The sequence below is a fragment of the Symphalangus syndactylus genome, chromosome 19 (assembly GCF_028878055.3).
Source record: "Symphalangus syndactylus isolate Jambi chromosome 19, NHGRI_mSymSyn1-v2.1_pri, whole genome shotgun sequence".
In the NCBI taxonomy this organism is placed as follows: domain Eukaryota; kingdom Metazoa; phylum Chordata; class Mammalia; order Primates; family Hylobatidae; genus Symphalangus; species Symphalangus syndactylus.
Window position 1 is genome coordinate 50,150,660 of NC_072434.2, and position 14,568 is coordinate 50,165,227.

Genomic DNA, 14,568 nt, shown 5'->3' on the forward strand with positions numbered 1-14,568 from the left:
AGTTTCCAGTTTTTCTGCTCTGTTTTTTCCCCATCTTTGTGGTTTTATCTACTTTTTGTCTTTGATGATGGTGATGTACAGATGGGTTTTTGGTGTGGATGTCCTTTCTGTTTGTTAGTTTTCCTTCTACCAGACAGGACCCTCAGCTGCAGGTCTGTTGGAGTTTACTAGAGGTCCACTCCAGATCCTGTTTGGCTGGGTGTCAGCAGCGGTGGCTGCAGAACAGCGGCTTTTCGTGAGACCACAAATTCAGCTGTCTGATAGTTCCTCTGGAAGTTTTGTCTCAGAGGAGTACCCGGCCGAATGAGGTGTCAGTCTGTCCCTACTGGGGGGGTGCCTCCCAGTTAGGCTGCTCAGGGGTGAGGGACCCACTTTAGGAGGCAGTCTTTCCGTTCTCAGATCTCCAGCTGTGTGCTGGGAGAACCACTACTCTCTTCAGAGCTGTCAGTCAGACAGGGACATTTAAGTCTGTGGAGGTTCCTGCTGAGTTTTTGTTTGTCTGTGCCCTGCCCCCAGAGGTGGAGCCTACAGAGGTAGGCAGGCCTCCTTGAGCTGTGGTGGGCTCCACCCAGTTCGAGCTTCCTGGCTGCTTTGTTTACCTAAGCAAGCCTGGGCAATGGCAGGCGCCCCTCCCCCAGCGTCGCTGCTGCCTTGCAGCTTGATCTCAGACTGCTGTGCTAGCAATCAGTGAGACTCCGTGGGCATAGGACCCTCCGAGCCAGGTGCGGGACACAATCTCCTAGTATGCCGTTTTCAAGGCCCGTTGGAAAAGTGCAGTATTAGGATGGGACTGACCCGATATTCCAGGTGCCGTCTGTTACCCGTTTCTTTGACTAGGAAAGGGAACTCCCTGACCCCTTGCGCTTCCCGAGTGAGGCAATGCCTCGCCCTGCTTTGGCTCGCGCACAGTGCGCTTCACCGACTGTCCTGCACCCACTGTTTGGCACTCCCTAGTGAGATGAAACCGGTACCTCAAGCAGAAATGCAGAAATCACCCGTCTTCTGTGTCGCTCGGGCTGGGAGCTGGAGACGGGAGCTGTTCCTATTCGGCCATCTTGGCTCTCGAACCAAGTGACTTGTTTTTTCTAAGTTTCTGGTACATGGCAGAATAATTAGAATTGAGAAACCATCATCAGCTCACTGTATTTCTCATGGACTTGAGTATTTCAAATGGAAAGAGTTTTTAGGGATCATTTGTTCCAAATTCCTTATTTTTGGAATATACCAAGTTCTAATAGGTTTTATACATCCTCTTTCTCTGCCTGGAATGCTTTTCCTCCTGGTATTCATTTGACTTATGAATTAGAGTTTCTCTTCCCCTCAAAGAGGCCTTCCTTGGTTACTCTTTAAAACATAGCAGCCTCATTACCGTATGTCATCTTACTCTGCACTTATTACTGCCTACGCCCAGCTTCTCTGTTGCGCTTTGACTCTCACTCTTTCTGTTTGTGTGTATGTATATAACACACATACGTACACGTTTGTTTATTGTTTCTTTCCCACATTAGATGGTAAGTTCCATGAGATCAGAGATGTTACCTGTTGAGGAAAGAGCTTTTCCTTCAAGAACCTTACAGTGTAATATGGGAAAGTATAAAAAGTATGATAAAATTAGTACAGTGTTACATATATTAACTAAATTCCTTGAAGTACAGAGGGAAGAGTTATCTGTTCTGCTAGGGACTGAGATGTTGCATTTATAAGTAGCCATTTACTACTCAGAGAAAGGGAGAGTGGACAACTCACATGATGAGTAGCAAGTACAGAGTTACAGTAGTAAGGACCATCAGGTAACCTGGTGTGAAAATAGTTTAAAGTGCATAGGAAATCATGATACATAAGGATAGAAGGCTGGTAATAGATTGTGAAGGACCTTGAATGCCCCAGAGTCCAGGTGGATGGTAATTTCTACCCTAAATAGAGAACATGAGAGAAGTATTTTTGGGGCCATGCTAAGGGGAAGCAGTTATGGTGCCTGTGAGTTTATTTTTGAACCTGTTGAGTTTCAAGTGCCTGTGTACTTCAGATGGAGATGTCCTGTGGGTGGTTGTAATTAGTTTGAAGTTTGGGTTTGGAGGTAACAGAATAAATGTGATAGCTGAAACTATATTGGTAAATGTGATTTTCCATGGAGAATATGTAGAGGGAGAAGAAGCAAGTATTTAAAATGAAATTCAGGACTTCACTAACCTATACATGGAAAGGGTGGTGTGGAGGGACTTCCCAAAGTCATGTCAGGTTCAGTGATTTGCTAGGAGGACTTACAGGACTCAGCATATAGTCATACTCAGAGCTATGATTTATTTTAGTGAAAGAATGGAAAGCAGAATTCGCAAAGGGAAAAGGCTCATGGGATGAAGTCCAGAGGAAACAAGAAATAAGCTTCCAAAAATCCTCTCCCAGTGGAATCACATGGGGCAAGTTGAAACAACATATGTGAAATGTTGTCTGCCACAGAAGTTCAGTACAGACTCAATTCCCAGGGTTTTTACTAGGAGCTTGTCACATAGGCACCCTTTGCCTAACATGTACCAAAATTCCAGATTCCCAGAAGGAAAGTAGGTGTTCAGCTTATACCATATTGTTTTAGGCACAGTGAGCCATCTCTGTCAATGGGAACTCCCCTGAAATCCAAGTTCCCACTGATTACCCCAAGGTCAAACTTGTAAACAGGACTTTCAAAGGATAGCTGTCTTAAGCCCACTATGTTAATTCTTTTCTGCACAGTGAGGTAGGGGAAAATAAGAAGATACAGCACCTCTATGCTGTCTTTAGGAAGAAAGTTGGTAATATATAGATTTTATTTAGAACTACACAGGTAGTCTCCAGTAAAAGAATGACTCCAGTATTATAAGATATGGCGATGAGTTTGCCTTATATGCAAAGGCTTTGGAGCTGAAAGACAATAAATTAATAATGGACAAAAGTAGGTTACTAATATGCCTGCCACAATAATTGAACTTCAAACTAATAAAGCAAACTAAAACTAAAAAAAAAAAAAAAAAACTTAATTAGTATCAGTAGTTTTCTTAAGTAACTAATAGTATTTGAAGTGATCATTTTATAATGATAAATGAAAACAGATTTGTTTAATTGGAAACAATGTTTGTATACCTACATGAACTTTTTAGTGTTGTCAAGTAATATGACATGTTTGTGGTCCGTGGTCCTTTAGAATTGGGAAATTTATAAAGTTATAAGTGCTTAGTGCTTTTGTTTATTCTTTGTTTTAGGATCCTTATCTTGACAAATTTTTTGCTCTGGTCAATGCTCTGGATGAACACATGTTCCCAGTCCGAATTGGGGACATGCGAATCATGGAAAATAACTTAGAAAATGAATTGAAGAGCAGTATTTCGGCACTGAATTCATCCCAGTTGGAACCAGTGGTCCGATTTCTTCATCTTCTGCTAGATAAACTGATACTTTTAGTTATTAGACCTCCTATCATTGCTGGCCAAATAGGTAATTTACTTTTGTTTGGGGATGAGATGTGAAATTTATAACTTGACATTTCTAAATTTTGTTTTTTTTTTTTAAAAAAAAAACATGATTTCTATTTGCTATATATAAGGACTATATTTGATTTGGGGTGGAAGATGTTATTTACTTGTTTATAATGCCAGAAAATGATAACTTTTATTTTGTTTTTATAAAATGTGTTCTATAGGCATATACTCAAATTATGGAAACAAATTTATTTATTTACCAAATATTTATTAAGCACTTACTGTGTACCTGACACTGATAGGCACTGTTCAGGGCATGGTTCCTGACTTTAACATCTCACAGACTAGTTAAGAAAACAGGCAAATGGGTAAATCATGTTGTATTTTACAGGATGTATAATCTACCTACTCTACATTTTCATTCATCTGCTCTCCTCCACTTAATGTAGCTCTTCTTTCCTTCATTTGCTTAGTCTCTGTATTCTCTTTTTATTTTCTATAATTCTGGAAGGAAAGGTGTTCTTCATTCCCATCGTTTTTCAAGGTTTACTCCTTATTTTTTTTACCAACAGCTTTCACCCAAATCCTGCAGGGAAGTTGAACTTGAAAGAAATTTCAGCTAACCAGATAGAATTTTTATGTTTGACTAGTGGCACAAAGGAGAGGAGTATTCAATTATTTGAGTTTTTTTAGGGGAGATTTATAAGTAGAAATAATTTCTGGGTTGAGTATTTAAAGATGAATAGGAGTCTGACAGGTAAATATTATTCCAAGGAGATTAAACAGCATGAAACAGCATGTACATAGTACACAGACATAATGAACTCAGAATGAATTTGGGGGAGGAATTGTAAGTAATTAGTTATAAATTGGAAGATTGATTAGAGGTAATATGGAGAGTGGGAGATGAAGTTGGGTCTTCCACACTTTAGGAAATTGGGACTTTTTCTGTAGGGAATAAATAGCCTTTGAAGGATCTGGTCTTAATTAGAGAAGTAACATGACCAAGTTTGACTAGAAAAAGATGGCTATGCTATGTAGAGATGAGTTAAAAGTGGGAAAACCTACAGGCAGGGAAACAAATTAGGAGTCTTGCAGAATTTCATACAAAAAATGATGAGTTCCTGTTAAAACGTAGGTGGCAATGGGATGGAGAAGAGAGAATGGATTATGAGATCATAGAGTGTACAGTTACAGAAATTATAGAAGAAGAAAGTTTTAAGGAAAAAAAGGTTAGCATTGTTCTTTGTTGTAGATTATATAAGTAAAATAATAGTAATAACAGTAATTGCAAACACTTGCATAGCATTTACTGTGTACCAGGAATGATGCTATGTGCTTTATTTATATTTGAGAGCCAAGATTCAAACTGGTTCCAGAGTCCCTCTGTCATCTAGTATACTTGAGAAATGTCTACTCGTGAAATTACATCAGTAATTTTAGTCTAAGTGAAGGTAGAAACCAGATTACAGGGAATTAAGAAGCAAATAGATGATAAAATAAATACAAGAAGCTATACTACTGTTTAAGAAGTTAAGGTAGAAGAGAAAGCAGGGTTGAGTAGGGCAAAAGAGTGGAGACATTTTAGCATGTTTATGTGCTGAGAGAAATCAGCACATAACCATGCTCAAATGGGAGAAGGGAGAAAAATATATGGAGAGAAAAGAGGTTAATTAATGAAGTAATTCTGTGAGACAAGAGTAAAGGTGATAGATAGATCACTCTTACATAGGAGAGGGCACTACTTCCTTTGGAGAGGAGATAAAGTAATTTCAGATTCTGATAAATTTGTAGAAAAATATGAGGACTTTTGGCAGGTGTGGTGGCTCACAACTATAATCCCAGCACTTGGGGAGGCCAAGATGGGAGGATTGCTTGAGGCTAGGAGTTCCAGACCAGCCTGGTCAACATAGCAAGACCCCATCTCTGAAAAAAAAAAAAAAAAAAGGAAAAGAAAAAGAAAAACATTTCATGCTTTATACATTTCTTCTGTGAGGTAGAAGGCAAGATTTGCTAAGGAGGGATTAAGGAGGACCTGAGTTTTGAGAAGGATTCTGGTAACTTGGAGTAGCTACTGTAAGAAAAAGGAAAAGGATTAACCAGAAACACAGGTAGGATCACTTAACTTCACTCAGGTTTCTGTCTCTGGTCTCTTTCCCCTCTAGTTCAGTATATATATATATATATAGATTAATCTTACTAAATGACCATTTTATCTGATTATTCTACTTTTGGGAAAACTTAATTGGCCTCATTATCTCTTCATAATTTCCTGTCTTGGTTAAATAAATTATAGAATCTAAGATCCTATTGCTCAAAGTGGCTGTTCAGTTTACCCATTTATTCAGTGTGCAATTTATCACAATTCCCCAATTTTTGTAAAATTATTGTTACATACTGACTTGAGTGACTGAGTAGGTATTGCTTAGCCTGGGATTTAAAATGCTGTAGTCTTACCTCAGCCTGTTTTTCTAGCCCCCTCTTTTTTTTTTTTCCTTCTAATCATTTTACAGATTCACTCATTCCAATCAAGTTGCTTATTCACTATTTTCTTATTATACTGTTAATATTTTCAATAATCTATTTTATTGTTGATATTTTTAATTTTTTTAAACAGAAGTAATATATGCCCTTGTATGCTATTTAGATTTTTGGAGTAATCTTTAAAATGAGAAATTGCTTCTTAAGGTATTACACACAATATATTTTCTTTTTTCTTATGTACTTTGTATTGTTTTACTAAATAACATATCTGTTGAGCATTGTTTTCTTTTTTGACTAATCAAACCCATATAATTTTCATCTTAAATTAGTAAAATGAGTTTTTTCTCATTTTGTTCAGAAAAGTATTTTTGGCTCAGCTAATCCAACGTGCCATTAAAAGTCAATATCAAATAGTAATCATCTTTATACACTTATTGTGTAGTCACTATACTTAAAGTATGTAAAGATGACAAAACATTGATCTTCGTGGAATTTACAGTCTAAAAAAAGTTAAAGCAAAGGTAAATACTTCTTCTTTCTTTAAAGTTAACCTAGGTCAAGCATCTTTTGAAGCCATGGCATCAATTATAAATCGACTTCACAAAAACTTGGAAGGAAATCATGACCAGCATGGCAGAAACAGCCTTCTTGCATCATATATTCATTATGTTTTCCGCCTACCAAATACTTACCCTAATTCATCATCACCAGGTATTTTATTCTTTTTACTATGAAGCTGTCTTTCATAAATTATATGTTCATGTCAGTATTGAGATAATTTTGTAGTCCATACTGTGATCCATTTATTCAATGGCAAACATTTATTGAACACCTGCTAAGTACCATTCACTGTGCTAGGTGCGGAAGTTAAAGAGAGAAATAAGTTACATTTTTAGACATCTTTTTTTATAGAGTTTGCTTTAGTTTGAATGAGAGTTCTTGGTTGAGTTAATTTTTGGAAATGAACTTTGAAAATAACTTTGTCTCTGGAAGCATTTTATCATTCCTGGTTAAGATAAGGAATTGCTTGCCCCTGTAATCCCAGCTGTTTAGGAGGCTGAGGTGGGAGGATCTCATGAGCCCAGGAATTTGAGGCCAGAGTGAGCTATGATCCTGCCAGTGCACTCCAGCCTGGGCAACAGAGTGAGATCCTGTCTTTTAAACATAAAAAAGACAAGAAAAGTAGAATCTTGTATTTGTCATTCAGAGTGCTGTTGGGCATTAAAGGAGAAATGTGGTGGCTCAGTAGTTTCCTGAAAACCCTTTGAAACCTACAGTGATATAGAAGATTGTTCTCTAGAAAAGTTCTGATCTCTTCATGGTCAGTGAAATAATATAACCTTTCTGAGTATTGGAGACTCGACTTGTTATTGTCTTTTGTGTACCACTGGTGATAGTGGAGGTAATGGCGGGAGATGTCTTAGTGTGAATAATCCTTTAGTTGTTCATTTAACTAACTAATGATTATGTTGTGCATATCATTTAACCTACTCACGTATATGTCTGTATGACAGTAATGATAATGGCAAGTGCCCTTTATCAGCTTTTGGCAATGTTGACATTGATAACGGTGACTAATAATTGTGACATTCGTTATGAAAACTAGACATAATAGTAACCTGATTTTAAGTTTTAGCCCAATTTATTTCTTTACTTAATTGCAAAAAGAAAAGCAATTGACATTTATATTCTGGTTTATAATTTCCTATCTTAATTTTTAAAATTATACCACTTAAGGACATGAATGTGTGAGTGATTGTGTAATATCTACAGTACTCCTCCGTTTACTGTTTTATTCAGTACACTATTAGAATTCCACAGATTTTGCGAAGCATCTTTTTTTTACATGCTGACCTGAAAGATTGTATGAATTAATTAGGCAACAGGTATGTATTAATATCATTTGCAAATATGACATTCAGAAAGATGAAGATAAATTAACACTGTAATTCCTGGATGTTTAATTTTAAAAATAAAAGACAGGTTGGAAGATGATGTTAGGCTTGATTTTAGTCAGACAAAAAGGGAGCCATTGCTTTTTTTTTTTGAGATGGAGTCTCGCTCTGTCGCCCAGGCTGGAGTGCAGTGGTGCAGTTTCGGCTCACTGCAAGCTCCGCTTCCCCGGCTCACACCATTCTCCTGCCTCAGCCTCCCGAGTAGCTGGGACTACAGGCGCCTGCCACCACGCCCGGCTAAGTTTTTGTATTTTTAGTAGAGACGGGGTTTCACTATGTTAGCCAGGATGGTCTCAGTCTCCTGACCTCGTGATCTGCCCGCCTCGGCCTTCCAAAGAGCTGGGATTACAGGCGTGAGCCACCGCGCCCAGCCGCCTTTGCTTTTTTATATCACTTTGGATCTGAAAATTATCTTTAGTTTTTTGTATGTATATCATAAAGATACTATTTTGTTATTCACATTATCACTGATGAAGATAGAGAAATAAAACATGCTCTCATTTAAAAGATGTTAGCAATAATGAAGGTAGAGAAATAAAACATGGTTTAATTTAAGAGATGTTAGCAATAAATTGGCACTCTCTCTAGTGACTGTCAAGGGGCAGAGTAGGAGAGGTGGGAAAAAAGGAAGAGACACCAGCTGGAGCATCTTGAGTCCAAAATACCAACTATACCGAAGTGAAAGGGGTGTGTGTGTGTGTGTGTGTGTGTGTGTGTGTGTTTCCTATTAATTTTGGTTTTTATTGTATGTGTAATATACAATTATAGAAACACTGAAGAGATAATGATTTTATTTATAGTTCGTATGGTTTTATAAACTGCCGTAAAATAGAGTATCTTTGTACAGCAATCATTAGTTCTTGAGTGTTTTTATTTTCTTTCTTTCTAAAAAAACATTTCCCAGGGCTTCAAGGAGGCCAAGAGAGGAGGATTGCTTGAGGCCAGGAGTTCAAAACCAGCCTGGGCAACATAGCAAGACCCTGTCTCTACAAAAAAAAGAGAAATTTACCCGGGCATGGTGGTGTGTGCCTGTAGTCCTAGCTACTCAGGAGGCTGAGGTGGGAGTCCAGGAGTCCAAGGTTATAGTGAACTATGGTCTCACTGCTGCACTCCAGTGCTGCCTCTTAATAAAAAAAAAAAAAGGCACCTGCCTGTTTAAAAAAATATATATATATGTATATAAAAAAATACTTTTTATTTAGAAGACCCTGCCTCTTCAGGCGGATCACGAGGTCAAGAGATTGAGACCATCCTGGCCAACATGGTGAAACTTCATCTCTACTAAAAATACAAAAATTAGCTGGGCGTGGTGGCACGTGCCTGTAGTCCCAGCTACTCGGGAGGCTGAGGCAGGAGAATTGCTTGAACCCGGGAGGCAGAGGTTGCAGTGAGTCAAGATCAAGCCACTGCACTCCAGCCTGGCAACAGAGCGAGACTCTGTCTCAAAAAAAAAAGTATATTTTTTATTTAGAAACCAAAGCAATTCATGATCTTTGTGGAATTTTCTAAAGTGGCAGAGATTTTTTTCAGATCCTTTCCTGACTAATTTTCTTTAATTATGTGCTATTTCATATGCAACTCTAGGTCCTGGGGGTTTGGGAGGATCAGTGCATTATGCCACAATGGCTAGATCTGCGGTGAGACCTGCAAGCCTTAATTTAAATCGTTCTCGAAGCCTTAGTAATAGCAATCCAGATATATCTGGGACTCCCACGTCACCAGATGATGAAGTTCGATCAATCATCGGGAGTAAGGTAAACTGAAGACATGCATCTGTAAATTTGGTTTTTGTTTTGTGAACAAATGAGAAATATCCAGTTGTTGTAATGTATTCTGAATTTTGAGATGTATGTAAGTTAGGAATTAGCAAGGAATTGTACATTTCTGTTCTATCAGTAAACACTGTTTTATTTTTCTGTTAAATATGCTTGCTCTTACAAACTACTCCACTAAAAATTCTAAAATTTGTCTGGGATCACTAGTTGCATATAACTTATTGTTGTCGGTCTGATACTCTATCATGTGAAAAATGGCTAGATTGATTTCATATAGAATTAAAATAAATCTGTGTGACTGATATGTAGAAGAGAGATGTCATCATTGGTTTAAGTCATGAGATCCTCTTCTCCAAAAAATATCCAGAACAGTGATTAAACAATTTTCCATTTTTGTAAACTAGAAAGAGTGATACTCAGAGTTATTTATAAGGGACACTGCAGAGTAACCTGAGCACTATGGCAGCTGCAAAAAGAGAACGCTTCCCCCCACACACACACATATATTTCCATGTTTAAGAAAAGAACTGAGGTTTTTTATTCCTATTTTCATTATTGATTATATTTTATTGTAATACAGGTAGTACTTAGCATTATTTATATACTGTATATTTATATACTGCATAGGTCTTCAGTAGAATAAGTTTGATTTTTGGATTTTCAGAAACTTTCCTAAAGAAAAGAAGCTATAGACAGCATTTCCTTAAGGTTCTTTTAAAATGTCTCTTAATTTTTGTAAGATTTACATTAGGACTCATTTAGCATAATTCTAGAATTATTTCTTTTATGTTTGATAGATTATAAACTCAAGATTTAGAACAAAGAGGCCTATATATATATAATGATTTTTTGCCTTTTTTCAAGATGTCCTTTAGATGGATCAATGATTTTTAAAATACATATAAAAATATATACAAATATATAAATACAAGGCAATTTCTTAGAAAGCCATTGCAAGATGAGAATTTGTCAGCCTTGTCCTAATCAAGTATTATTTACGTAGTTTTTATGTTGTTTTCTTTTTATTGCAAAATTTTTGATAGCTACCTTCCTATTGAATTATTTAGTCGTAATCACTAATAATGTGTATAATTTTATCTTAAAATTATAAGGAATCTAAAGTTTATTTATAGCTACGCTTCATTTTTTCTTATTTTATTGACCTGGCAGTTCAAGAAACTCTTCTTTAGGTGATCTTGTTTTCCACTCCGCCTCAGTCATGGTCTTCCCTTATATCAAACTTGTTCAACCTGTGGCCTGCAGGCCACATGTGGCCCAGGACAGCTTTGAGTGCAGCTCAGCACAAATTTGTAAACTTTCTTAAAACATTATGAGTTTGTTTGGGGATTTTTTTTTTTTGTAAGCTCATCAGCTGTCATTAATGTTAGTGTATTTTATGTGTGGCCCAAGACAATTCTTCTTCCAGTATGGCCCAGGGAAGCCAAAAGATTGGACACCCCTGCAATCTTGTCATTACCAATAACTTTAATTTTCACAATCTCAATTTCATGTATTTTGTTCTCTGTTATCTCCTGTTTTTCTTGTAGTACCTCAACAGTTTACCTACTCCTTTGCAATCTCTAATCTTGATCCTCCAACCTTTTTACTGTGCCACACCCCGTTAATGTTCTCTCTTCTTCCTTAGCCAGCTTAATGTCTATGGGCAATCATTATAATTATTCCCATCAGGCTGGGTGTGGTGGCTCATGCCTGTAATCCCAGCACTTCGGGAGGCCGAGGTGGGCAGATCACCTGAGGTCAGGAGTTCAAAACCAGCCTGGCCAACATGGTGAAACCTCGCCTCCACTAAAAATACAAGATTTAGCCAGGCATGGTGGCAGATGCCTATAATCCCAGCTACTCGGGAGGCTGAGATAGGTGAATCACTTGAATCTGGGAGGCAGAGGTTGCAGGGAGCCGAGATCTCACCATTGCACTCCAGCCTGCGAGACAAGAGTGAAACTCTATTTAAAAAAAAAAAATTACTCCCATTATAATCAAACCTCAGTTCCCTTATCTTTCCCAAACCTGAAACCATAGTTAAACCCAATTGACTGCCTATGCCATGTCAGCATCTGTGCAGCTAAACATGTCTTGAGAAATACTATGGTGATTGGTCTTATTTGAAATAAACCTCAAGAGAGCTCTTAATGCTATTGGGCAATTATACTGTATTTCTTTATCTCCATCACTTTCCTGTTCTCCCAGGAAATGATTTAATTCCTTCTTTCATTACCTCAAACCTCCTAACACCTCTCCCCTCATTCCTTTTCTCATTTTATCTCCCATTTCATTGAGACAACTGAAACCATCAGAAGAAAACTTTGATAAACTTTTACCATCCTATCTAGCTACCTATTACCATCTACTATCTACTGCCTAATACTCTTCTGTATTAAAAATGAATAGATGAGCTATTTATTTTTCTAAACTAATTTCTTTCACTCAAGCTCTCATCTGGTCTCACCTGCTCAAGATCTACACTCCACCAGTTTTTCCATATCTCTTCCACATCATCAGTTTCTCCCTAAATACTGAATCATTCCCATTCACATACAGGCATGCTATTGTTTTTCTCATTTTGAAAAAATAATTCCTCTCATTTGAAAGCAATCTAAGTGTCCATCAACAGATGACTGGATAATCAAAATGTGGTACATATACACAATGGCGTACTATTCACCCATAAAAAAGAATGAGATCCTGTCATTTGCAACAACAAGGTTGGAAATGGAGATCATTATATTAAGTGAAATAAACCAGGCACAGAAAGACAAGCTTCACATGTTCTCACTTATTTGTAGAAGGTAAAAATTAAAACAACTGAACTCATGGAGATGGAAAGTAGAATGATAGTTACCAAAGACTGGGAAGGGGCAGTGGGTGTTGGGAGGGAAATGGAGATAGTTAATGGGTACAGAAAAATAATTAGAGTGCATAAGATCTAGTATTTGATAGCACAACAGGATGATTTGTACAATTAAATAGGTAAATATTGTTTATTATTTAGTTATTTAAAAATAACTAGAAGTGTATAATTTGATTCTTTGTATCACAAAGGATAAATGCTTGGGGTGATGGATACCCCACTCATCCTGATGTGATTAGTACACATGATACACCTTTATCAAAATATCTCATGTAAACCATAAATACATATGTCTACTATGTACCCACAAAAATTAAATAAAAATAAAAATTATAGTAATTATTCTCTAGTATTTCAACTGCTACCTTACTTGCTATTTCTCTGCTACCTTTCATAGTAGAATTCCTTAAGAATTTTCTTTACTCGCTATCTGCGGTTCTTTTACTTCTGTCATCTCTACTTCAGTCAAATATTGCTCCCATTTTCCACCAAAACTGTCCTTGTTAATGTCACCAGCACCCTTCATGTTGCTAAATCTAGTGGTTAATTTTCAGAACTCAGCTTATTTTACCTACCAGCAGCTTTTCACACAGTTAAGTTTTTTTTTCCTATGTGATTTATTCTATTTATTTGGCTTCCAGGGTACTACATTCTGTTGGTTTCCCTCTTGGTTTACTGATTATACCTTTTCAGTCTTTGTGGATTCTTCCTTTTCTGATCTCTTTATCTGGATGTGTTTCAGGCCTCTGTCCTTATTTCTCTTCTCTTGTCTTCTCTCTACACTCTACCTTAGTGAGCTTATCAGGTTCCATGGCTTTAAATACCACATAAATGTTATGCTAACGATTCCCAAAATTATATTTCCAGTACAGATCTCTCTCTAGAGTTCTAAACTTAACTGCTTTTTCTAAATAGTTTTGTTCAGATTTGGATATATATGAAAGGTAGAGACACTTCTTTCCATCTCCATTACTACCATCTTGGTCTGAGCAACCATCATCTCTCCCAGAACTAATGTACTAGCTTTAAAGATGGCTTCCCTACTTCTACCCTATGCTCTGTTCACAACATAGCAACCAGAATGTTGCTTTAAAGACTTAAGACATGGCCGGGCGTGGTGGCTCACGCCCATAATCCCAGCAGTTTGGGAGGCCGAGGCAGGTGGATCACCTGAGGTTGGGAGTTCGAGACCAGCCTGACCAACATGGAGAAACCCCATCTCTACTAAAAATAGAAAAATTAGCCGGATGTGGTGGTGCATGCCTGTAATCCCAGCTACTCAGGAGGCTGAGGCAGGAGAATCACTTGAACCCAGGAGGCAGAGGTTGCGGTGAGCCAAGATCGCGCCATTGCACTCCAGCCTGGGCAATAGAGCTAGACTCTGTCTCAAAAAAAAAAAAAAAAAAAAAGACTTAAGACACACACAAAAATTAAGTCATTATGTCATTCCTCTGAGCACAATCTTCTAATGACTTATTCTCTCAGTCCTTTAAGTCTTTACTCTGAAGGCCACCTTCTCAGTGAAGTTGACTCTGATTATCTTATTTAAATGTATAACCAGTGGCTGTGTCCTCAGCCTTCTAATCCCCTTATTCTGTTTTTTGTATTTTTTTTTGTATGACATTTACTACCTTTTAATGTAGCATATGAATAAATTATTTTTATATTTTTTTTTTTTTTAGTGTTTATCTCCCTTTAACAGAGTGTAAGCTTCATCGTGGCAGGGAATATTTGTTCCAAGCCACCTGTGATGTCTAACTTATTCAAGGTGCTCAGTAGATGTTTATCCAGTGAAGAAATGTTAGTATGAGTAAACACCGCAGAACTAGATCACTTGTTTAAGAACAGAATTATGCTTTTGTTTGCCCTCTTACTATTGGGATTAATTATGTATTTAAAGATCTGCAGAGATTTGACTTTATGAAAGTTTTGGTTATATTTTATTCCCTAGTATAAAATACAGAACTCCTAAAATTTAAGAATATTTATATAACCTGAACAGGCTTTTATTACTCCCGTGGCTGTAATGTAAATGT

General features: G+C 37.2%; 1 protein-coding gene across 9 annotated transcripts in view; it reads left to right on the forward strand.

The window, feature by feature from the left end:
* The window catches only part of DOCK7 (dedicator of cytokinesis 7), a 246,694-nt gene that overhangs the window by 136,282 nt on the left and 95,844 nt on the right, over positions 1-14,568 (forward strand). For all 9 annotated transcript variants that reach the window (XM_055235422.2, XM_055235423.2, XM_055235424.2 and 6 more), the window contains exons 20-22: positions 3,234-3,465; positions 6,480-6,644; positions 9,473-9,642. In XM_055235422.2, coding sequence (XP_055091397.1) covers positions 3,234-3,465; positions 6,480-6,644; positions 9,473-9,642 — 567 coding nt within the window. The remainder of the gene's footprint in view (positions 1-3,233; positions 3,466-6,479; positions 6,645-9,472; positions 9,643-14,568) is intronic.